Source organism: Lachancea thermotolerans (genome assembly GCF_000142805.1).
Source record: "Lachancea thermotolerans CBS 6340 chromosome G complete sequence".
NCBI lineage: Eukaryota > Fungi > Ascomycota > Saccharomycetes > Saccharomycetales > Saccharomycetaceae > Lachancea > Lachancea thermotolerans.
The window spans coordinates 634,928-658,932 of NC_013083.1; the positions used below are offsets into that span (position 1 = coordinate 634,928).

General features: G+C 48.8%; 11 protein-coding genes across 11 annotated transcripts; 6 read left to right on the forward strand and 5 right to left on the reverse strand.

Moving 5' to 3' along the window:
- Nucleotides 1–342: 342 nt before the first annotated feature.
- On the reverse strand, nt 343–1,725 carry BRE2 (Bre2p; the record flags this gene model as incomplete). Its single annotated transcript, XM_002555333.1, has 1 exon — nt 343–1,725. The coding sequence occupies one exon, from the start codon at nt 1,723–1,725 to the stop codon at nt 343–345; it is 1,383 nt and encodes a 460-aa protein (XP_002555379.1).
- Nucleotides 1,726–1,962: 237 nt separating this feature from the next.
- Nucleotides 1,963–4,563, forward strand: PPR1 (Ppr1p; the record flags this gene model as incomplete). Its single annotated transcript, XM_002555334.1, has 1 exon — nt 1,963–4,563. One exon carries the CDS (start codon nt 1,963–1,965, stop codon nt 4,561–4,563), a length of 2,601 nt encoding a protein of 866 aa, XP_002555380.1.
- A 598-nt stretch (nt 4,564–5,161) lies between these two features.
- CRC1 (carnitine:acyl carnitine antiporter) lies at nt 5,162–6,136 on the forward strand (the record flags this gene model as incomplete). The annotated part of the gene is made up of 1 exon (XM_002555335.1): nt 5,162–6,136. One exon carries the CDS (start codon nt 5,162–5,164, stop codon nt 6,134–6,136), a length of 975 nt encoding a protein of 324 aa, XP_002555381.1.
- A 253-nt stretch (nt 6,137–6,389) lies between these two features.
- On the reverse strand, nt 6,390–7,553 carry KTR1 (alpha-1,2-mannosyltransferase KTR1; the record flags this gene model as incomplete). The annotated part of the gene is made up of 1 exon (XM_002555336.1): nt 6,390–7,553. The coding sequence occupies one exon, from the start codon at nt 7,551–7,553 to the stop codon at nt 6,390–6,392; it is 1,164 nt and encodes a 387-aa protein (XP_002555382.1).
- Nucleotides 7,554–8,631: 1,078 nt separating this feature from the next.
- On the forward strand, nt 8,632–11,253 carry NUP1 (FG-nucleoporin NUP1; the record flags this gene model as incomplete). Its single annotated transcript, XM_002555337.1, has 1 exon — nt 8,632–11,253. The coding sequence occupies one exon, from the start codon at nt 8,632–8,634 to the stop codon at nt 11,251–11,253; it is 2,622 nt and encodes an 873-aa protein (XP_002555383.1).
- A 471-nt stretch (nt 11,254–11,724) lies between these two features.
- Nucleotides 11,725–13,434, reverse strand: KLTH0G07986g (alpha-mannosyltransferase; the record flags this gene model as incomplete). The annotated part of the gene is made up of 1 exon (XM_002555338.1): nt 11,725–13,434. One exon carries the CDS (start codon nt 13,432–13,434, stop codon nt 11,725–11,727), a length of 1,710 nt encoding a protein of 569 aa, XP_002555384.1.
- Nucleotides 13,435–13,626: 192 nt separating this feature from the next.
- Nucleotides 13,627–14,064, forward strand: KLTH0G08008g (uncharacterized protein; the record flags this gene model as incomplete). The annotated part of the gene is made up of 1 exon (XM_002555339.1): nt 13,627–14,064. One exon carries the CDS (start codon nt 13,627–13,629, stop codon nt 14,062–14,064), a length of 438 nt encoding a protein of 145 aa, XP_002555385.1.
- Nucleotides 14,065–14,251: 187 nt separating this feature from the next.
- RPS7A (40S ribosomal protein eS7) lies at nt 14,252–14,982 on the reverse strand (the record flags this gene model as incomplete). Its single annotated transcript, XM_002555340.1, has 2 exons — nt 14,252–14,680; nt 14,842–14,982. 2 exons carry the CDS (start codon nt 14,980–14,982, stop codon nt 14,252–14,254), a joined length of 570 nt encoding a protein of 189 aa, XP_002555386.1.
- Nucleotides 14,983–15,928: 946 nt separating this feature from the next.
- RKI1 (ribose-5-phosphate isomerase RKI1) lies at nt 15,929–16,756 on the forward strand (the record flags this gene model as incomplete). Its single annotated transcript, XM_002555341.1, has 1 exon — nt 15,929–16,756. One exon carries the CDS (start codon nt 15,929–15,931, stop codon nt 16,754–16,756), a length of 828 nt encoding a protein of 275 aa, XP_002555387.1.
- A 299-nt stretch (nt 16,757–17,055) lies between these two features.
- On the reverse strand, nt 17,056–17,610 carry ARF3 (Arf family GTPase ARF3; the record flags this gene model as incomplete). Its single annotated transcript, XM_002555342.1, has 1 exon — nt 17,056–17,610. One exon carries the CDS (start codon nt 17,608–17,610, stop codon nt 17,056–17,058), a length of 555 nt encoding a protein of 184 aa, XP_002555388.1.
- A 1,404-nt stretch (nt 17,611–19,014) lies between these two features.
- On the forward strand, nt 19,015–23,856 carry CMR2 (Cmr2p; the record flags this gene model as incomplete). Its single annotated transcript, XM_002555343.1, has 1 exon — nt 19,015–23,856. One exon carries the CDS (start codon nt 19,015–19,017, stop codon nt 23,854–23,856), a length of 4,842 nt encoding a protein of 1,613 aa, XP_002555389.1.
- Between the last annotated feature and the right edge of the window lie 149 nt (nt 23,857–24,005).

The following is a 24,005-nucleotide window of genomic DNA, read 5'->3' on the forward strand; positions in this document are numbered from 1 at the left end:
GGCGTAAAAAACGCATCAGAATATGCTGAAAGGACGCAAAGCTTTGCAATACAGATCCCACAGAGATTTGCAATACTAAGTCAGGGGAGATTAGTTCATCGTGTTTTTTTTTCTCTTGTCCGTGAGAATCGTCTTCGCAAAGTAACTCGAACACGAAAGATCGGGCCGTTCGCCAGTGTGATGCCTTGTAGCGATTTCGTCAAGCAGCTTAGAGGAATTGAATGTTCTCTTAACACCGAGTTCAAAATGTGTTTTAGGTGCGTTTTGAACTAAGAAAATAAAAGTTGGCCATAGCTCATTTTTCGATCTCTAGGACAACTTTCCTTGATGCGACAGTTTCATTCATCGGCAGAGCATCTCCGCCTCGACCTCATCTATAATGTCCCATACAACATCTTCGGCCACTTGCTCCTCGAAGACGTCCTGCAGTGTCCTTGCATCAGGAGTTGAAGCCTTTAGAGGATTCCAGTGATGCATATCGTTAATGCTTGTTACCAATCTACCGCTTCCTCCATTGAAGCAGCTTATGGTAGCGTAATATCCCAACCTTCCGTTGTTCACGAACTTGTTCCTTAGAATAGACTTCTTTCGTATAGCATCATGCCCTGATTTAAGGTTATCTGCATCTCCAAAACCCGCTTCGTTTTTCCAGTAGTTAAAATTAAGCTTCTCGTTATATTTTATCTCACTAAAAGGCGGTAAAAATGGATTAAGCTTCTCAAACGCGGTACCAAGTTCTTTGCCATTTAAGAAGACTTTGAGGTAAGAGTCTTGGAGAGTATAGTAGTCGTGCCTCTCTCGTCTATCGGATGTATAGTACTCAGGTTTCGTGGTCTTGACGTAGTCAGTAGCTTCGAAGAAAAGTTGGTTTTTGTAACGTATGGCAATCTGGTCGCGCACCACATTGGAGTGCTCTTGCTCACGGAGCAGCTCTTTTTGAAATTCCCGGTTAAGCTTTTTGGCTTTTTTCCTAAGGGGCCCATCGGCGTTGGCAGAGGCGTTGCTGCCCGCACCCGCTTCATACGAAGACAAAGCGTCTATCTTGAATTTTGTGTAGCTCTGTGCCTGAATCACCTGTTCTTGTATGGGCGGAAGATGGAGCAGAAAACCGAGCCGGTCTCCAGCCTTGATCTGGCTCACTGGGAGCATCTGCTGTAGTTTGCCATCGTGGACAGACTCCAGACAAAAGTCCCGGATCCCGTAACCGTATGCATCGAAGCCAACAGGGGCCTCCAAGGATGCCTCCCGTCTAGAAACCCCAACGCGCACGTGCGGAGTGCTGTTGAGCTTGTCTTTTACTAGCTTCAGCGACTCTGCTCCTTGGCTATCGGGGACACCGCCGTTCACTATCTCGACCTCCCAGTATACTGTTCCTTCTTTAATACACGCGTCACATCGCCCAGTTCTCCATCCTAGCGATTTCTGAACAGCGACTGTATCATTGGATCCTGGGGCCAGGCATAAATCATCCGCTCTGTCCATATAATTGAGCCCAGGCTGCTCGAAAGGGTACTCGGTAGTGCTGTATTTGAGCTCCGGGAAAAGAACGTTTGCAGAACACGGAGTATAAATGAAGTTTCTTCTATTCAGCGGAATATCCTCCGGTTTGATGAGCCCGTCACTCAGCTCCAAGAAAGCGGGCAATTGCGGACGGTCCTGATGCTCATCTTCTCCCTGGTATGTAAAGTCGGTATCAGACTGATAAGGAATTGTCGTAATCTTCATGTTTGGCGCATATCCCTGGCGCTAGTGCTGTCTGCCGCTCAGTACGAGGCCGATTCATAGATAAAATATCTTTTGAGAGTACATTCGTACTCGAAAACATCTGGATTGGATTTCCTGATATGTTATGTCACGTGTGCGCTTTTTTGAGGAGTTCGGTGAACCACTTAGTCCTCCAATACTAAAAGTACGAATCGCAGTTGATTTCAAAATCGACATGTTCACTAATCGATGTAGGCGATGAGCACCGCAAGAAAAAGAAGGGGCAGCGCTGCCAATGCTGAAGAAAGTGTAGACAGGAAGAGGAGGCCTACATCTGCAATTATGGGGATATCAAGGTCGATTGCCGCGTGCAAGCGGTGCAGGGTGAGGAAGGTGAAGTGCGACCAAAAGTTTCCAAGTTGTTCGAGATGTGTGACGGCCAACGAGCCCTGTGTATCTGTAGACCCTGCAACCGGGCGAGACGTTCCGCGGTCCTATGTCATCTTTCTTGAGGATAGACTTGAAGCCTTGACAAAACGACTTCGAGAGTACGGTGTGGACGCAGCGGAGGTGCAAGGAAACATCCCTGCTACCAGCGACGACTGCCCTTGCGATGTCAATGTCTTCGAAGAAAAGGTCCGGGCGGAACACCAGGTGCCGCGCGATAACGCCATGGCGGGGTATATCATTAATAATGGCACATCAATACAGACCGGGGTAGCGTCTCGGGACCAGAGCGATATAAAGACGGTTTCTGAGCTGCAGGAGTCTGCTAAGAGCCTCGATAGCCTCGGGGCAATGAAACTCTCAAAGAAGAACGGGAAACTGTCGCTGGGCGCAGCATCCAACTCTTATCTGGGCGACTCATCCGGTATCCCTTTTGCCAAGCTCATTCTTACGGCTATCAACTTCGCGCCCGAAGCAGTAGAAGAAACATCCGAAGAACCGGTCTCGGCAACGGATCAGAGAGAAGGACCTCTGAACGTGTCATATCTTCCGACAAAAGAAGAAGCAGAGTCGCTGGTGTCACAGTATTTCACGTACTGTAACTCGCAGCTGCCTATCTTGCACCGCGAGTCCTTCTTGAAAAGAGTCTTCGAGCCGATATACGGGCCTTTGAACGAGGGTGTCTCGCTGAGCTCCGACAACACCATCATCAACGGGAATTTCAAACTCCCACAGGATAAAGCCGACTCCGAGCAATCGGGGGAAATCTGGTACAAGCCTTCTTTGTCGCAGCAAGAGGTTGAGAATTCGGAGCAGATTCCACCAAAGTACCACATCCCGCTCTTTTTTCTAAACATGGCCCTAGCGATAGGCGACTCGGCGAGGATACTTGAAACAGATGAAGCGAGGTCTGTTGCGTTCAAAGATAGGGCATCCGAGTTCAAAGAAGCACTTTTCCGGTCCAATGACCGGATGGAAGCTCTTGCCGGTACGCTATTAATCGCCAAGTATTCGATTATGAGGCCAAACGTTCCCGGAGTGTGGTACACAATGGGGTCTGCACTGAGGCTGGCAGTTGACCTGGGACTGCACGCTGAGAAACTGAATAAAAACTACGACCCATTCACGAGAGACCTTCGACGGCGCTTATTCTGGTGCACCTACTCGCTGGACCGGCAAATATGTGCCTTTTTCGGACGTCCGTTTGGGATTCCGGATGACAATATTTCCACTGAGTTTCCCAGCTCGCTGGACGACGCGCTGATCACAAACACAGCTGACAACATTGAAGACTATTCCCTGGTGAAAAGCTCCATGGCGTCCTACAAGTGCATATCATTGGCTTTTTTCAGAATACGAAAAATCCAGGCTCAGATTGTGCAGGAGCTCTACGCACATCGGACGTCACTGCCGGATGGGTTCGAAAGCCTTGACGAGTGGCGTGAGCTCATGAACGAAGAACTCGACGAATGGTATGAGAAGAGAGTTCCCAAGACACATCGCAAGATGAACTGCCACTTCCCGACCGAGCTATTTCAGCTAGAGCTGTGCCACTCGAAGGTCATGTTATATGGGCTATGCCCCAAGGCTATGACGCTAAACGAGCGTGGCTACGAGATGGTGTATCGCAACACCAAGAGCGTCATTGCGATATATTATCGGCTCTGCCACGACGGCAACATTATGCACACATGGGTCACAGTACACAATTTGTTCATGGCGGGAATGACGTTTCTCTATGTGCTCCACAACGCTAGGTTCGATCTTCGCGAAAGCCTGCAGAAGAGCCAGAAAACTTGCTCGACGCTGATCTACGTGCTGGAGCAGTTGACAAAGGAATGCGAAGCGGCCCGTAAGGGCGCGCGCATTTTCAAGGTGCTATCTGCAGCGGTTTTCAAGCTGCGAAGCGAGCCGAGCGAGGGCGCAGCGCCGGCTGAGGACACGCCGGCACTCGGCGGTGAGGCGTCCCCCGGCGCGGAAGACAAGGGGGGCGGTGACGGGCCTGAAAATGAGCATCCTCTGGATAGCGAAGTATACAGCGGCCGCACCGCCGAAGCCGGCGAAAAACAGGAAGAGCTGGAGCTAGAACTTGATGAAGAGGCCCACACGAGCCGGCTAGGCGCCGCGGCGCGCGGTCTGTCGGTCCCCGATCTGGACGCGAGCGCTCTGAACCAGTTTTTTATCGAGCTGGACAAGCTGTCGCCGTTTTCGGACCTAAGCAACGGGCACGCTAGCGCAGGCGTGAGCGCAGGCACAGCAGTGCTCGGTGAACACAGCGAGTCCAGTGAATCCAGCGAGCCAGCCGCGCCGCAGGTGCGGCCGCCGGCGAGCTCGAGGGACGGGCAGCGCGTCTACGACATGATGAATCAGTTCAGCACCGAGACCATATGGGACCAGGTATTTAGCAAGTAGGTTTGGACGTAGCTGGCGTTGTAACAATCGGTTAGCATTACAGAGCCGCCGGAGCGGCAAGCGCGAGACCCCAACGCGCCCTGCCACAAAGGCGCCCGTCCCGCGACGGTACACAAGCAATGAACGCTACAAACAGGACGCGGCTCGCCGGGCTCGCTGCAACCGCATCCACACCACGCGGGATAGTCGGTTCCCAGCTCACCCGCGCCCCTTTTATACCTTTCTTGCGTTCGTCGCAGTTCTGCTTTTGTGGCACTTTTGTCTTTGTGGCATTTCCCCTTCCGGCCTCTTGTCCCTGGCACCCCTAGCTCTCCGCGCTAGCTGCCGAGCGCTCGCCCCTTCTCTCGCGTCACAACCCCTACACGGAACTGCCAGCTCGGCGGGCTCCGGCGTTCGACCCTCCCCGCAATCCTCTTTCCTGCGTCTCCGCTCCCGCCGCCGCCACCACCCCTAGCTATCCCCACGACGCTGTCACCCATGTCATTCAGAGGCGATGACACCAGGCCAGTTGTTCTATAAGAACACCGTCGCAGCACGAACCGCCCCGCAGCTATAACGTGCGACATCTTCTCCATTGAACCCTTTAAGGAAAAAAAAAATGTCTGCAACACTAGAACAAGACTCGGCGGACTTAGAGGCTAGATTAGCATCTACTCCGCCAGAAGCGCACGCCGTGCGCGACAATCTAAAATCACTTGCCGCTGGCGGCGTTGGTGGCGTCTGCGCTGTACTAACAGGCCACCCTTTTGACCTGATCAAAGTACGCTGTCAATCTGGCCAGGCTTCGGGAGCACTTGACGCAGGTAAGCGCGTCCTGCGTGAGGCGCGCGCTCAGCCTGGTGCGTTACCCCTGAACCAGATGCGCGGCTTCTACCGCGGCGTTGTGCCGCCACTTCTGGGCGTCACGCCGATTTTCGCAGTGTCATTCTGGGGATATGACGTGGGGAAGCGCTTGGTCGCCTGGGGTAACAGTCCCGCACCAGAGATCGCTGGTGCCGCTGTCGCTAGATCGCTAACCACGGGACAACTGGCTCTGGCCGGATTTCTGTCGGCTATTCCTACGACCCTCGTGACCGCGCCTACGGAGCGGGTGAAAGTAGTGCTACAGACGTCGGATAGCGGTTCTTTTGTGGGAGCGGCCCAGAAACTCGTGCGCGAAGGCGGCGTGCGCTCGTTGTTCCAAGGCACGCTGGCGACGCTAGCGCGCGACGGGCCTGGGAGCGCGCTGTACTTCGCGTCGTACGAGGTGTGCAAGCGGTATTTGAGCGGAACCAACGCGGCCACGGCCGCGTCGGAGCCGCTCAGCGTCGCCAGCGTATGCTTGGCAGGTGGCGCGGCAGGGATGAGCATGTGGATCGGCGTGTTTCCAATAGACACGATCAAGACGAGGCTGCAGTCAGGCTCCGGCGCGCAGACAATGGCGCAGGCTACGCGTGAGATATACGGGCGCGGCGGGATCCGGGCGTTTTTCCCGGGGCTCGGCCCGGCTTTGCTGCGCAGCTTCCCGGCCAATGCAGCTACGTTTCTCGGCGTGGAACTTACGCACGAGCTGTTCAAGAAGTACAACGTGTAGGAAGGAAGGTGTGTATTACAAAAGCTATTAAATTCCGGTCATTTCAGACGAGAGCGTCGCCGCGCGCTTACGTGCGCGGTGTTCTATCGCTTTGTACGCGTGGACCCTCGAGCCTTCGCTCTAGCTGTGTAGATGTTCCTATTCTGTTGATGACATAAGCCGATATATATGAGGCTGCAAGACTTAGAAGAGGACAGAGTCGCGGAGCTAGCGAGAGAAAGAGAGACTGGCAAAGAGAGAGAACTCCGGACGCTTAGTCCGCGTACTTCTGCCAGCCCGCAGGCCGGTCCTTGCCGCTCACAGTGTAGAACTTGGAAGTGCAGGAGTAGCCCTTCCAGGTGAAGTCCTGGTTGGGGTCGCAGTTGCAGCGGTTCTCGAGACGCGTGTTCAAGTCAATTGGGCACGCGTGGAATGGAATGTGGAAGTATCCCAGGTCACCGAAATGGTGGATCTCGGAGCGGTCCAAGAACAGCGCGGCGCCGATCGAGTGCACGGGCGCGTCACCCCAGCGTTCGTAGAAAAAGCCACCCGCGTGGTCCAGGTGGTCGAAGTAGGCGGAGTAGGCCGGTCCGCGCCACAGGTCCAGCCAGCCGACTTCGAAGTTGGACCAGAAGTGGCACAGGTTGTATGACAGGCCGCCGTCGTCCGAAATAAAGTCCATCATGTTGTTGGGGTGCACAAGCGAGGGGTTCTTCTCCGTGAATTCCAGCGTGGTGTTCCACAGCGTCTCAATCGTGCCGACGTACTCCTTCAAAGAGATGGTGAAGCCGTATTTCTTGCCGTTGTCGCGCATGAACTTGAACACGTCGTAGTCCACGTCACAGTAGATACGGGTGTCGGGCTCCACTCTCCAGTACCAGTCGTAGTCCTGGAGCAGTTCGTGCCTGTAGAAAAACCCGGACTCGTACCGGCACATGTGGCGGTACGACTCCGAGTCACCGTAGATGATCTTCTTCTCGCGCATTTCCTCGCGCACTGCTGCCGCCTTTCCCTTGTCAATCCAGCTAGGGTAGGACCAGTGTTCTTCTGGCACCAAACCGTACTTGGTCTGACCGCTGACCATTGCTGTGGTCACCCGCTTGAACTCCTCGCTGAACTCTTCGTCGTTCAGGAAAATCCAGTCGTACTGGAACTTGCTGTTGAACCGGTCCTCGATGCTTGCGATGGACCCGAGCAGCGAGTAAAGATCCTGGTTCCGCGCCAGAGTCACAAATGTGGCCTTCTCTTTGGGTCCTGTGTACTTAGGCTGTGCCACCTTGCGGTACTTGAACCCGTCTGTGTGTTTCACAACAGTGCTCGTGCGCTGCGCAGAGCTGCCTCCGATGGACGCTCCACGGACCAAGACCCATAATGTAATTGCGACAATGCACGCAGCTCCTAGCGCGCGCCGCGCTCCATCTTTGCCGTTCAGCTGCATTGGCAAGTGTTCCTCGAGATTCCCTTCGATGCGTTCGGTGAGAAACTGGGAATATATACGTGGTCAAGCGTACTTGCACTCTTTTTTTCGTCCAGCGCGTATCGGACACGCTTGTACATCTGTACGGGAACACGAAAATCCTCTGCGGAGTGCAGAGGCGCAGGCACATTATCAGTGTAACAGTGCAGGCCTTCAAACCTATCTTACGCGAGGCGAGACGTACGTCGATCATGCACCTTGGTGCAGGAGAAGCCTTCGGGCATGTCTCCGCTGGTTTCAGCTCAGCTGGGATTCATAGTTGTGTACGAATATTCCGCATCACGTGAATTGACCACATTCGTTAGCGCAGACGCAGACAATTCCTAGGTAGGAGCAGGGCTGATGGGTGAATGGTGTATTCTGGGTCTCTCTATAGCCAGTGGGTTTCCGGTTTATCAGCGGCCTATTTGTTTCTTACAGCTTTACACATTGGATATTCCCCATATTTGTCAAGGCGGGTCAAATCTCATTTTCGCCCAGAGCTACGTAACTGGCCTTGCTTACGTGGGTGGTAGTGGGACGCAATCGCTGAAGGTTCTCATTTACAGCTTTTTTGTTAACCAGCATGTATCTGTTGCGTAAATCTAATTAATTTTTCTTAAGCGCAGTGTCAGCCTCCGAAACATTAACCTGTGAGCCTAAATACTTCAGTTGATGTACCATTATTTATCATTAAAGCTGCCGCAATGTTATCAGTATGCAAAGATTTATTTCTGGTCTGCAGAGGCCGTGGCCTTTCAGTATAAATTTGGGTCTCGCGGAATACAGGAATTTGCTGCAAAAAAGCACTCCGGCCTGAAACCCAAATTCAGTGTTCGCTTTGCCCAGCAGGGACTGCTTGGATAGCACAAGCAAGTAGCTGACATGACCGCCCGCCACTGCCCGGCAACTTGGATCTTGAGAGCTTCAAAATACTGTTAAAGACCATAATCACGTGACACATCTCAAATTCGGAGCATTCAAATTTTACGCGCATGTAGAATCAGTTATCAATCTTTGCAAGCACCGTGATTAGCGCCTAAACAGAGTACTGCCACCGATGTCCAGCGCGGTGTCACGTCGCGCAAACAAGCGATCGATCTCTTCGACCATAGTCAACTTCTTCAAGAAGGAAAACTCGCCTGAATTTCGCGAATCTAGTCCTATCGATGGGCCTGATTCGACTACTGCCGGTTTTAAAGAAGGAAGAACCCCAGAACCCCCGGTCCCAGACTTGATTTTGTACGAAACAGACTACAATACTAGACCTCCGTTGCTGCCTATCCTCCCTGTCCAGAGACTAAAAATCCTGCGCCACAAGCAATACTTACGCCGTCTCAATGACAACCGCCTACTAGAGACATTTACGGCCCCCGCTTCCAACGAAATGTCCGGGGACTTTGACAGCAGCCACCTCGTCACACTGCGTTCACTCAAAAGACGCGCTAACGGAAGGCCGACGTCTAAGAAAGTCCCACCGAAATCTGTTTTAGGGAAGCGGTGGTGTGGGGACCTTCAATATGATGTTGCCGAGTACGATGTTGCCAAAAAACCGAAGATTTCCAAACCAAGTGCTGGCACGGACCCAACTGCTGCACTGGAATCGCCACGTCTCTCCTCCGCGGTCCTCAAGAAAAGCACCTTGGAGCAAAACAGTTCTTCCTCTGATGGATTGACTAACACAGAAGCCAAACTTTTGAACGGCAACGCCCTCACGGACCTTGCGTCGAGCAAAATCACCAAAAAAATTAAAAAGGGCTTTACGGTTGATGATCAAGATGACAAGCCTAAAAAATTACTAGCTTTGCCAAGTTCAGGTTTTGACTTCTTGAAGAGCAATGCTGAGAGCAGTAAAAACCAAGATTCTGAACGTCCTGCTGAAGCCGGTAATTTTGGAAAGAAGCTCCTTCCTAGTAGCGCTGAGGCAACTGACAGCCCAGCCCTTGCGAAAGTGCCGTCATTATTTGACAAAGGAAAATCATTGGAGGGCGCTAGTCAAAACGCGGCTAAAGCTGAAAAACCTGAGACCCCCAAACCATCCTTTTCGATCGGCAAAGCTGATGGCACTAGCAAACCATCATTTTCTTTTGGTAAAACTGATGACACGCTAAAGGAGGGCAAACCTCTATTTTCTTTCAAGAGGCCAACGACCTCTGATCAGGATGAGAACCCCGCTGCAAGCTCACACGCAACAAAGTCACAAAAGCCAAGTTTTTCGTTCAGCCAGAGTGTTGGAGCTTCAGGTGCATCCCAGGCGGCACCCAAACCTGCGAAGCCCGCCTTTTCATTCGGAAAGCCGGCTGAAAGTCAGCCACAGTCTATGGAAACCCAAACTGAAAATGCTACTGGGGCGGCGGATGCCCAAGTTTCTTTCAATAATAAGCCAAAGTCAAATGCAGGATTCACGTTTGGGTCCGTAACTACAAATGCTGCAAACTCTGGTCTTGCTTCGTCTGAGAATGACCCACAGCAGAGTGGTGAGAAACAAACCGAGGGCGCAAGGAACGTTCCCTCGTTTTCATTTGGGAAAGCTGGAAAGCCTGCGGCTGAAGTACAAGCTCAAAGCTCCTCCTTCAAGTTCAATACAACAGAACCAGCAAGCTCTGGAACTGAGAAAAAAGCTGCCCCCGCTTTTTCGTTCAGCAATCCAGCCACTGAGGCAAAAGCCGCGACACCTGTTTTTTCATTTGGTACTTCCAAAACTTCCAATGAGCCCAACACAAATGTAGGAAAGGCCAAGTCTCCATCGCTGACTCCTTCTGACTCTGCGTCAATTGGTTCAAAGCGATCATTCACTTTCGGCGTTACCCCAGATCAGCCTTCTAGCCAAACTGCTAACGCTCCCCTGTCTACGCAGTCTAACTCTAAGACACCCGCCGCACCAAGCAAGCCTTTCACATTCGGAGCGACCTCGGAAAAAAAAGATTCTACTCCTCCAGCATTTTCATTCAACACGGCTGGTCAACCTGATGGCCAATCCGCAGCTTCCGCAGCTTCTTCAACTGGGTCTGGGTTCAAGTTCGACACCAGTGGACTCAAAGTTAACGAACCCAGAGATGCCAAGTCATCATTCACTTTTGGATCCAATAGTGCCGCTCCAAAGCCCGCATTTAACTTGGGATCCTCTACGCACTCATTCAATGCCCCCCAACCTCAGCAACCAAACTCGGCGTTTACGTTCAACAACCCATCTTCTGCTCAACAACCACTTCAACAGCCTCAGCCCAACGGCATAGGCTTTCCCTCAGCTTCAACAACAAGCAATAATTCACCTGCATTTGGAAACACTACCAACCAACAACTTGCATTTAACTTTGGCACTGGAAATGCTACAGCGTCATCAACACCACCCCCTTTCGGATCCGCATCAGCACCTGCCTTTACACCTAATCCACAAAGCAGGCCTTTTAGCCCATCACACACTGTAAATCTGAATTTTGGGGGTGTTGGATCTCAACCTCCTAGTACTATCTTTGGCGGAGCTGCTAACCAAAATCCAGCACAAGTATTTGGAGCACAGCCAAACGGTAGTCATCCATTTCCAGGAATGTCTCAAGCACCATCTCAAATATTCGGAGGTTCCAGCACCAGTTCTATACCTCAACCACAAAATCAACAGACGCCTATGTTGAATTTACCCCCTGGCAGGAAACTCGCAAGAATGAGAGCAAGGAGGACTTAAGGCACTTCGAAGGCCTGAATAGGCATTGGCATTTTTAGGGAAGTTAGAGACGCTTATCCTTGTAATTATACATATTATCCGTACTGCTTAAAATCAACAGCTAAGGTTGTCGGCAACCGAGTTTTACCGGAAGTGCGCAAAGGCGGGCATATTTTAATAGTGTTAAAATTTATTAATGAAAACTTGAGTGCATGTGTGAGTGTGTAGCTCCTTGATGATTTTTCAGCAAGGCTTTGAATGTTAAAGTCAAGTGAGATGAATCATAGCCTGAAAATCAGAGGGACCCAATGCTTGTTAGCGACATCTTATATGTGACACCTCCAGTACACATCAGTAAACGAACGCTCGAAGACGCCCCTTAACCTTTTGCATGTAAATAACAACCAGTTGCTGGTGAGCTAGAGCCTTAACTTCACCCACTATTACGCTCGTTGGTTTAGTGCTTGCTTTAGAGCTGAAACAAACAGAACTTCAGGCGCGAAAATTCAATTCAGCTTCCGTAGCGCTCATCCAGGCGTTGCCGATCTCCCGCATCTTTTTCTGCTCTTCAGCATTAAAATTGATAAGCTGCCCACTTCCTGGAGATACTCTAGCACAGTACCTGTATCCGATACAAAGGTCCGCGAATCCTCCAGTCCATGGGTTCACGGATATGTCGGGAAGGACTGCCGCTTTTATATTTGTCATGGACTCGTAATACTCTCGAGCTTCTTGGATGGAGGCAAATGTTTCGTGCAAATACTCTTTTGGATATCCTTCCCAATCGGTATCAATCGCGTCTGCAAACTTACACACTCTAAACCCGCTGTTAAACCAAAGCAAGGTTCCATGAGAAGATGTATGCCCCAGTTGGACAGAGCAAACCTCGCCAGAACCGTCATCTTCTCCGATTGCACTAGCCTCTTCTGGATGAAATCTGTAAGCATGGTTCGTCAACAAAAACGCAAGCCAGAACGTCTCTTTGTCTCCATGCGTACATTTTGAAAGTTTCGGCGCCAGGTTTAGAAAAACCCCCGCCATGAGTGGCATAAGATGTTTTGACTTGTCAACCGCCAAGAGTCCACTGTCCATTTGGTGACGTTGTCCACCCACAAAGAAACTTTGAACAATCCTTTGTTCTAGAGAGGTACTATCAGACATCATGAGTTGTTCGTCGATCAACCTTCTCTGACCAAAATACAGTGTTTCTAACCGACTTGGCTGCAAGGCTTTAAGGAGTGGAACGCAATATTCGTAGTCGAATTTATGTGCAAAAGCGCGGTCTCTGAAGAAAATAGTTCCAGACTCTACGTACGCCTCAGATTGTAGGTAGTCCTCGACTGGTTGCACAGAAACAGCGTCTGCATCAATAAAGATGGGTGTAGAGAAAGTATTGAAAATCATGGCCAGCCACTTGTTTCGGTACAAAGAAAAGTCGTCAATAAAATGTGGGTCAAGCATTGGCTTGACATTGACAAACCATAGTCTTTGATTTGGCGGTAGTGACCGAGATATTAAAGATCTTGAATAGTCTGATAAATCACCCTTATGAATGATCTGGATCGGAAGTCGATTCCCTTGGTGCTCAAGTACTTTTAAGAGCCTAACGACAAGGGAGGCATGCGCATCAGGAAAAGACAAGACTATCCCACGAGTAGGGCCGCTAGTTTCTTGCGAGGTCCGATTCCAGTTGGCTAACCACGACTGCTGGGGATTGTATCGATATTTGGATATAGCGCCATTTGACATCGATGGGAACTGCCCATTTTGATAGGCTTTTTTTAGGTCACTGCTCTCAAAGATTGGCGATTGTTCTAACCTTATAAAGGGGAACATGCGCTTATCAATATCCTGAATATTAGAGGGAAGAGCCCCAATTTCAAGACATTTTTCATAAGTTCGGAGGCGTTCCATAATCAGTCTTAAGTTTTCTGTTTCGTAGTCCGTAGCCGCCAATTGCCAACCCTCAGAATAGCTGTTCCACCAATTAGGCTCGAGTTCGTAGAGTTTTCGGAAGTACTGGCTACAAATCTCACTGGGAGAGGAGAATGGCTCCTTGTCCTTGACAAGATGGGCCGCGATGTCTTCAGTTAAGCTTTTCGAAACATGATTATGTAAGCTTGACTGATACGCATACAGCAGGCAAATGACGCATACAGCAGCAGCGCCAACCTTCAGAAGTTTCCTGGTGAAGATCCTCATGGCTTAATAGGTTGCGCCTCAGAGCATTCCGACTTCTTATGTGATACTTCTAGGCTGAGCACTTCGCTACTTTCAAATACCTCTTTTGATCGAGAAGCTGTCATCTCTCTTCACGAAACCCAAACAACGATTTATCACGAGTTTGAGCATAGCAAGCTCAAATAATGGCTCATTAAAGCTAAGACGAAGCCCATGGATCAGGCTAAAGATGCCCTGAGCGCTTATTATAAGAGGCTGGAAGCGGCTGTGGGAGAGAGCAGCTTCAAGGATGTCCATCTCCCATCATTTTTACTGGGTTGCTTCGCAACTATACTATTATTGGTGCTGGAGCCAGTTTTCAAAGCGCTTGTTGGAGGAATCCTTGTAAGTGTGGTTACTGTGGTGAAATACCTGGTCGTTGTTGGCGGGGTTGTTCTCTGTGGGTTGATTCTGACATCGAAAGGCACCGCTCAGGAAGCGTCGCAGCCCGAGCCGCTAGTAGATCCGCGCGATCACTTCATCAAAAACGCGAGTCCCGATGACCTCAACGTGGTAGGGTACAACGAAATGAAGACGGGAAGAAGGAGGAGGAAGCCTAAGCCCGTAAAAAACACGTACGACACGTTTGTGCGCCAGGCGGGCGGCACGTAGCATCTATCTTAGTTTAAAACGCTTTAAATTATACACCTATTAAAACATTTTGGTTGTTTTGGAAGGGGAGGGGAGATTGTTGATTTAAAAAGGCAAGACATAAAAACTGGAAATTTCTAAGCTTGACAACATACTCGTGTTGCGGCCGCCTAGATGCTCTTGAAATGGTTCTTTATAATCCAGCAATTTAGTGGGATTCGCCTGGGATTTCAAACACGATTTGCTTGCCAGTCAACTTGTTGTAGACAGCCTGGAAAGACTCCAGCTTGTAGTCGACCTGCTGGACATCCTTGGAGTCCAACAAGACCTTCTGGACCTTGTTGCCACCAACCATGTATCTGACTCTCTTACCGACGATCTCGGTAGGGAAAACCAAGTCCTCCAAGATCTTGTCGTGGACGGCAGTCAAAGTTCTGGATCTTGGTCTCTTCTGGAGCTGTCTAGATCTTCTGGATGGCTTTGGCAAGATTCTTCTCTCGGCCAAGAAGACGACGTGACGGTCTGGGAACTTCTTCTCCAACTCACGGGTCAACTTGGTTTGGACCTTGTGGTAGGCAGCCAAAGATGGGACTGGGACGAAGATAGCAATGGCCTTCTTACCGCCAGCGACATCGATCTGAGAAATAGCGAGTTAGTACTGAACGGAATCTCATTTTTCAGGACGCGCATCGCGCGCAGCAGAGCCCAGAGCGAGCCCCCGTGACGGCTGCTCCCTGCGGCACTCGACTGCCTCGCCGCCCGCGCGCATTTCCAACATTCCACTGGGCTTTAACATACTTCTCTGATAGACTTGAATTGCAAAAGTCTCAGGTCGGCCTTGACATCTGGAGAAGACGCTTCCAAGTCGACGAAAGCTTGAGCAACTTGCAATTCCAACTCAGTTGGAGCTTGGGACAAAATCTTGGCTTGAGCAGACATTGTGATGACGATCTTCGGTTCCTTGACTGGCTTGAAACACTAGAGTTCTGGTATCCAGTTATGTTTTGTCCTGCAAAAATTCGCCAGTGTCCGTCAATGCGCACGACACACTCACCACCGAGTTTCCACACCTGCGAGCCCTCGCCTGCTTCCGGAGTGCGCCGCGCCAGGCCCGCCAACCAGCGAAGCTTCCCCCGAGAGACCGCTGACCGCCCAGCGCCAGTAGGGGTTCCCGCCCAGGACAGAGGGTTCCAGGCGGAGCGCGTTGCGTCCGCCTGCGCGGGAGCCTCGCCCATCCCGCCCAGCGCACAGCATTCCACCCACTCACAAGAACACCCACGCAAGTTCTGTCCCACGCAAAAAAGTCCCAAATATTTTTCATCTGAAACTTTTCAGAAGGTAGAACGAACATATGTATGGGTTTAGCACATAGCAGTCACACAATGTTCCCCACACAAAGAAGGCTGTTGGCGGAACCGACATGGCTTACCAAACACATAAGACATCGTGGGTACAATTGAACGACAGCTCGAGATTGTGGCTCGCAGGGGTTACAGAGAATTGAGCATGCTGCTACGGCAGTGAGAGGGGCAAGATGGTGCCACGTGAGAAAGCTCAGGATCCTCGAAACCAAATCACGTGGCGATGGAGGTGAAGATGAGGCTGGATCGCTACGTACGGGAGAGTCGGGATTGAGCCTATCGCGGCCCAAGGCGGGGAAACAAAGACTAGCGCTCCTTGAATAGTTTCGTTTGAGGGGAACAGCTAGCAGTTGCGGAGTTGTAGCTGCCTCGGGCTCATAGTGTTTGTGGAAGGACAGGCTTTTGCGTCGAGGGCCCAGTAGCGGTTTTCGCATTAAATTTTTCTGACGCTGGACAGCGTGCGCCTGTGGTGCACCTGCAAAAATAGAACTCTGCGCATATTTCATTCCACAACGCACGTTCAGATGTTTCGAAATTTGAAAAGTCTGGTTCACACGAGCGTGCGCCGTTTTGCTGCCAAGATGACCTCCATACCCGATGTCAAGAACCTTCCCACACTCCACAGCACTCTCGAGGAAGCCAAGAGAGTGGCAGCATATAGGGCCGTGGATGAAAACCTGGACTACGCGAACCACCGTGTTATCGGCGTTGGGAGTGGGTCCACAGTGATCTACGTTGCGGAGAGACTGGGCCAGTACCTGCTCGACCCTCAGTTCTCGATTTACGCGTCGCAGTTCATTTGCATTCCCACTGGGTTCCAGTCCAAAGAGCTGATTCTCACCAACGGCTTGAGGCTCGGCTCGGTCGAGCAGTACCCGGTGATAGACATCGTGTTCGATGGTGCGGACGAAGTGGACGTCAACCTGCAGCTCATCAAGGGTGGTGGCGGGTGCTTGTTCCAGGAAAAGCTCGTCAGCACCAGCGCCAGCAAGTTTGTCGTGGTCGCAGACTACCGGAAGCGCTCGCCCAAATACCTAGGTACCAACTGGGTCAAGGGTGTGCCAATCGAGGTAGTACCCACGAGTTACATACGAGTCCTCAACGACCTCAAGACCAAGCTAAAGTGTAAAAATGCGGTCCTGAGACAGGGTGCGCCTGCAAAGGCTGGCCCTGTCGTTACTGACAATTGTAACTTCATCATAGACGCGCACTTCGGCGAGATTGAGCACCCCGAGAAGCTGCATCAAGACATCAAAATGCTGGTTGGGGTGGTGGAAACGGGCCTGTTCATTGACAACGCGTCTAAGGCGTACTTTGGGAACCCGGACGGGTCGGTTGAAATGCTGGTATGAGGCATGTCGCGTCAATGACCTCAGGCCGTCCAAAAAGCATCGAGTAGGAAAGAAACAAGCTCTATATTTGTACAATATCAAACGATTAGTGTCATTGCAAGTTACATGGTTTCGCACGGCGCGCATCATGTCGATCTTATATATTCTTAGTGGGTTCCTTCTTTGTGTCGGAAATGTAATGTTAACACCCTCTCAGAGGTTCAAGGAATCACAGAAGATATCAATTCGGCCCAATGCGGTCGCTTTTGGCTAATATTACATACACAGTACGCCAGGGCGCATGCGTCGCGAACGTTGCTCTATTTTTTGTCCTTTGTCTTGGTATTGTTGGTGATCCACGATAAGCCCTCGACTAGACCCTGGCCCGTTAGGGCATTACTTCCAATGACACACCACAGTTGGCTGTCGAGATGCGACTTCAGCTCAAGGTAGTCGGAGATTTCTTGTGGGTTCATGGAGCCTTTCAAATCCTGCTTGTTGGCCAGAACCAGCAACACTACTTCCTCCATCTCTTTGTCACCTATAATACTGTAGAGTTCTTCCTTGGCCTCATTGAGTCTCTTCATGTCCTGTGAGTCTATCACGAAGATAAGTGCAGTCGTAGCTGGAAAGTAGTGCCTCCATAAAGGTCTGAGTCGGTCCTGTCCTCCCACGTCCCACATGTTAAACTTGACGTTCCTGAAAGAGACTGTTTCTACATTGAAGCCTACTGTAGGGGCTGATGTTTTTATCTTGTTGAGCTTGAGCTTGTAAAGAATCGTAGTTTTGCCAGCATTGTCCAGTCCGAGCATCAAGATCTTCATTTCTCGATATCCGAACATCTTGACCATTACCCTCGATATTGAGTTGCCCATGTTGCTGCTCTTTGCCTCTTGTCCCGCAGAAGCACTGATGCCAAGATCCAACTGCGGATTGGAATTTCCAAATAAACTATTTTCTAGCTTCTTTTACCTATCAAATTTTATACAGCTCATCATCCCGATTATATTGTTGCCAACGGTCCAAAATCATGCAGGGTCATAAAACTCCACCAGGTGGCATGAATATCACGTGCTATAACTGTACATACTCCTGCTGATACAAGGAATGTGCTATCCGGACTCTGGGAGTTGGGAAACAAGGTATTTGGGGTGGTACAAAGAAAAGCATAGAGAAATCGGTAGGAAACCAACGTGGGGTGCAGAATTTCCGGAAATGAGATGAAATGTTGTATATTCTTTTATATCAAAGAAAGGTGTATGTTAAAATTCAGCGTTGCGCGCTAAGGCGCCAAAGGGCAGGTAGCAAACGTTGGAATTTGTGAACCAAATTAATACACGAGGGAACTGTACCTTGTTAGCGCCTTTCGCGAAACTTGGAGAATTTCCTACATCGCTTTGAAGTGCTATTATTATGCTGGCGCGCGAAGTCATAACCTACGTTCCTGTCCTTGACATCAAACGCAGCTGAGTGGGACTTGTATCTTGGATATAAAGCTAGCTTCTTTTGGAAGGCCTTCTTGAACTCGCAATAAACTTGTATAATTGAGAAGCTAGTTTGAGGATTATGTAGCCACTGGCGTGCAAAAGTACCGGGCCAGTCGACCGAAACCATTAAATTCAGTTAAATCGCTACTTGCTTGGGGTTACGGGCGTATTTTGTATTGTCCAAGAGACGCATTGCTACAGGGCACGAGTGCATCATAGTGCCAAGCTCTAACAATTCTTTGCTAGACTTATAACTTAAGGAGACGTACTGTTAACTGTGTCACAAAAGAGTAACTTGTCGAGTTCCTATGAATTAAGACACAGCTTAACAAAACGCCGCGATTTAAGCAAACCTGAAACCGAAATGAGTGGCACGAACCAAAAAATCTCCAAAAATTCCCTGAAAGCAGGGAAATAATGCTTCCTTACTTAGCCGTCCAACATTGGGTTTCACACGCTGGCAATCGTCTTAATAATTACCTCAAAAGATAGCGAAGTCCTTTCTCAATTTTTTCGCGATAAGCCCTTATTAAAGTTGATTTAAGTCTTAAGGGACCCTAAACTCAATAGCGCAATTGTTCTTTGCCAGATTCATCGCCTAAAGGACCATGATCGCAGAGTAGCGACAGCGCCCGCAGTGTCATGTGCCGGGATTACCTGACTTGGAATATGGAATGAAAGGCCTGGACGTCACGTGAGCAAAGTGTGTATGTATTGACATTTTGGCGACCGCGGAATGAGCAACACATACTACAACCATCTTGGAAGCCGGCCATATCTTTCCTCCTATCCATGGACTTTCACATCCCTTCTTGTCTGCCCGAAGAAGCTGGTAATCGGCTGCGAGAGCTCATCAAAGATTACCATGATGGCGACGTAACAGCAAAAGGATATTTGAAGAAAAGGCAAGAAATCCTGGACAAACACAACCCGACTGCGTACCCACTTGGTTCCCCAAACTCTGCGCAGAACCGCGGATCGACGCATATTCGAAACCACAGTCTCGCTTCGACTATTAGATCTCAAAGATCTAGCGTCGCACAAGGCAATGATAACTACTCTATCGACACCACTTCAATACTCAACTCGAGAAACAACTCTATATACAAAGTCACAACCAGAAACTCAAGCGTACTCAACAGTAAGTCAAGTGCCTTAACATCCCCCGCTAAAAGCTCAGGAGGCGACACTTCGGGACCATGCTACAACCCAATGATTCCCCTGCTGCCGCGCACAGAAAGCCCACCTATGACAGACTCGCTCCCTGCTATTCTCCGCGCCAGGTCACAACTTTATGAACGAGAGACTGCTTTTATGAGTATCAACAACAAGAACAAGGAAACCGGGATTAGTTGGGACAAGCTCTATCTGCGAGCTGAAAAAGTTGCTCATGAACTTGGAAAACATAAGCTTTACAAAATGGACAAGGTACTTTTGTGGTTTAATAAGGAAGACCTTGTAGAGTTTACGGTCTCCCTTCTTGGGTGTTTTATAGCAGGAATGGTTGCGGTTCCTGTTTCTTTGGAGACTTACTCACTTAGCGAAATATCCCAGATAGTGGGCCTCACTAACGCAGGGTTTACTTTGATTGCTGAAAACTGTCTTAAGCAAATTGACAGCCTGCGGTTTGATGGCAATAACAAGGTGCGACTGACGAAAAGTGGATTTTTATCGGACATTACCTTTATAACCACCGATGACCTTGGCACATATTCCAAGGCTAAGAAGAGCAGCCCTACGTTCGATATACCTAGTGTATCGTATATCGAATTTACAAGAACCCCTTTGGGGCGCCTCTCTGGCGTCGTAATGAAACACAAAATACTATCCAAACAGTTAGAAACAATGGCCAGTATCTTAAATTCGCGAAGAAAAGCTCATTGGCCAAAAGGAGATATCGAGAGATCTTATAAAAACAAAAGAACTGGATCAAGGTACATTATGCTCAGTAGCTTAGATCCCACCCGATCCACCGGCCTAATCTTCGGCGTTTTGTTCAATATCTACACCGGCAATCTCCTCATGACAGTAGATGATCGCTTGTTGCAAAAGACAGGCATGTACGAAAATATCATCAACAAGCACAGGGTCAATATTTTGCTGAACGATCAACTACAACTCAAGCAGGTGGTTATTAATTACCTCGAAAACCCTGCACTTGTAACTAGCAAGAAAAACAAGATTGATTTTAGCTGCATTAACTGGTGCATTACATCTTGTACAAATATTGACACAGAGGTTACTGACATGATCGTGCACAAATGGCTAAAAAACCTTGGGTGTCTGGATGCTTCGCAATGCTACTCGCCAATGCTCACACTTCTGGATTTTGGTGGTATATTTGTGTCTATGCGAGACCAGCTTGGAAACCTCGGAAACTTCCCAGTACATGACACTAAACTGAGACTTCAAGATGAACTTTTCATCGACAAAGAGCTCCTGAAAGAAAACATTATCAAACCAAGCATAACCGCCATGATTAACTCTTCAAGCTCAACAAAAGACTATTTGAGATTATCGTGTTTTGGATTTCCTATCCCTGACGCAACTGTTTGTATTGTTAACCCCGACGATGGTACTTTAGCACCAGACTTAACAGTTGGTGAGTTGTGGATCTCGTCGCCTAGTATCACTGACGAGTTTTATCAAATGGAGAAAATCAATGAATTTGTCTTCAACGCAAAACTTAATTTTAAGAAAATGACAGAACTTTGGCAGTTGGCTGCGTTTGGGCCAGATGGTGGTTCTTTCAAGTCATCTGAAAGGTTAGATACAATCATGAGTGTCTGTCCCCCCACAAAGTCGTTTATTCGGACTAAACTGATGGGGTTTGTTCACAATGGCAAAATATATGTCTTGGCATTGATTGAAGATATGTTTTTACAGAACAAGCTTGTTCGGTTGCCAAACTGGTCCCATACCTCTGATGTTACCAAAGCCAGAAATGTTGATCAACCGCAAAATACCGATGCGTCTGACAATCAAGAATCACTTCTTTCCAAAAGAGTGGTTCAAACATATTATCTGCAACATATCACCGAAAATGTTGTAAGAATGGTGGAAAAAGCCTTAGAAGTATCGGTATTTGAACTGCCGCAAAACAAGAATGAACACTTTTTAGTGATGGTAGTGGAGACTCCTCTTGCATCAAATCTATCGGCCGCAACTGTGCAACCCACTCTAGCCTCAATAGCTCAACGGAGAGAACAGTACGAAAAAAAGATGACTACGATGGTTGAACAAATCTATAAAATCCTGTGGATCTTTCATAGAATCCAGCCTATGTGCATTATTCTTGTGACACCAAGGTCCTTACCAAGAAGATATTGCTCTTTAGAAATTGCCAACAGCACAGTGGAGAAAAAGTTTTTGAGCGGCGGTCTGAACTCCAAGTTTGTGAAATTCCAGCTCGACAATGTGGTCCTTGATTTCATTCCCCACTCAAGTTATGTTAACGAAAGTATTTTTTCAGAACATTTGTCGAGCTTAAGGCATAGCGCTATTGGCCAGGAAAATGCGATGCTGAGCGGCAATTCAGGAGCTCTGCCTTGGCAAACTTCTGGAATTGACTACAGGGAAAAGTGTATGGACAACAGAAACAACAAAGACCTCACTACGTTCTCTAGCATCATTGATATACTAGAATGGCGCTCTGCAAAGCAGAGCGATGAATTTGCATTTAGCGATGGAATCGCAGGGTCTTCAGTGGCAAACTCCAGCCCAAATAATGTGCATAGCAAAGTTTCATGGAAGACCTTCAGTTCCATTGTGGGAAATTTTGTCAAGAAGATAGTTCAGTCTAAAACTCCCCTGAAAAGCGGCGACCACGTAGCCATTCTGAGTGGCAACTCTGTTGAATATGTTGCTACTGTAATAGCATGCTTTTATTGCAATTTGGTTGTCATACCCATTGCTCCATTAAACGAAGCTTATCCTAATGAAGAAGTAAACTTCTTAATGAGTGTGGTCAATAATCATAATGTCAAACGTATCTTCGTGGACGCTAAAATGTACGCTATGTTAGAAGATGGGACCTCTATTAGCAGGCAAATAAAGAAATTCAAGCACCTTCTTCCCAAAATTACTGTATTCTCAAAGATTAAAAAGAAGAATGATATATCGCCCAGTAATTTCAAGGACGTACTGAAAAACAGACGAGGCTCGCTAACCAGTGAGTCAAGCCCATGTGTCATATGGATAGATCGCGAAACCGATATCCATCAAGAAATAAACGTCGTGGTGACACATAAAGTTCTTCTCAATATGTGCAAGATAGTCAAAGAAACATTACAGCTTACGAGCGACAGCCCAGTCATTTCCATGTACAAGCATACGGCTGGCTTAGGATTCATTCAAACATGTCTAATTGGGATTTATGTGGGAACAACGTCCTGTTTTTTCAACTACCAAGACATTTTAGGAGACGCAACAAACTTTCTGATATCACTGCAAAACTTTAGTGTGAAGAACTTGATTTTGAGTCCAGAAATGCTTTACCTAATCCTTGACAGGGCAAACTCCATAATTGAGAGAGGGCGTGCCATTGGGTCGGGCAGGAAAGATTCGAAGCTGGCAAAAACAATGCTGAGGCCAGACTTCTTGAAAAAAGTCCGAAATATAATGATACCATTCAAAGGAAGGCCCCTCACTAATACCATCCAGGCGTGCTTGGAAAAGTACCCTTCCATTGTTATCAACACCTCGCAGCTGAATTATGTTTACCAGCACATTTTCAACCCTCTAGTCGCGCTCAATCCTCTTAATGTCCCTTCACTGGATATATATTTGGACCTCACCTCATTGAGAGAAGGGCTTGTAAGAGACATTAATCCAAATGGCCTTACTTCTTCAGATCTGAGCCAGTATCTGCATTTGCAAAGCTCTGGGGTTGTTGCAGTTTGCACGGACGTCCCAATTGTCAACCCCGAGACGCTGGAGCCGTGCTACGAAAACGAAATTGGGGAAATATGGTGCTGCTCCGAAGCTAATGTCTACGACTACTGGATTAGCAAAGTAACTTCGCCTGAAAAACAGGTCAGGTTTTCGGGCAAAAAAGCCAACCTACAAAAAACTTCCTTCGTATCTGCGCAGTTCAAGTCCAAGCTAGGAGGACAGGCCGACAATGGGCTTTCCTATCTGCGGACAGGCGACTTGGGCTTCATTAAAAGGATCAAATGCACCGACTCTCGCGACAATACCCTCGAATTGGCAGTGCTTTATGTCTTGGGTAGCATCAATGAAACTGTCGAGATTCTAGGGTTGACGCATTTCGTTAGCGATCTGGAGGCCACCGTGAAAAGCGCGCATCCCTGCATTGCGAACTGCATGGTTGCCAAGGTAGGAGGACTTCTCAGCTGTCTCGTAGAATGCCGCAATAGCAGGGGATACGAGCATTCAAACATAACCCCGCTCATCGTTGCTGCACTCCTTAAGAAGAACGGTGTTGTCCTCGATCTCTGCTGCTTTGTTAAGCCAAAGTCCGCGCGTATCACGGGAAATGCATGGCAAACTAACCGCATGACGCTGCTTAAGGATTGGCTTAAGGGGCGCCTTCAAGTCGAAGCCCAGTTTGGAATCAATTACGGCGAGAATAATTCAATTTATCTTCTCTCTGACTTTGCAGAAAGGAAATAATCTGCAGATCCAATGACGTGCCTGCAATTGCAACACCTGTTGCCGTTACCAAATTCGAGGCGTTTTTAAGGTACTCCGAATGCCACCTGATGCTTTTGCGCATGCATGCCAAGAAATTTGAGCCACATGCCTCGATATAGAATATTTTC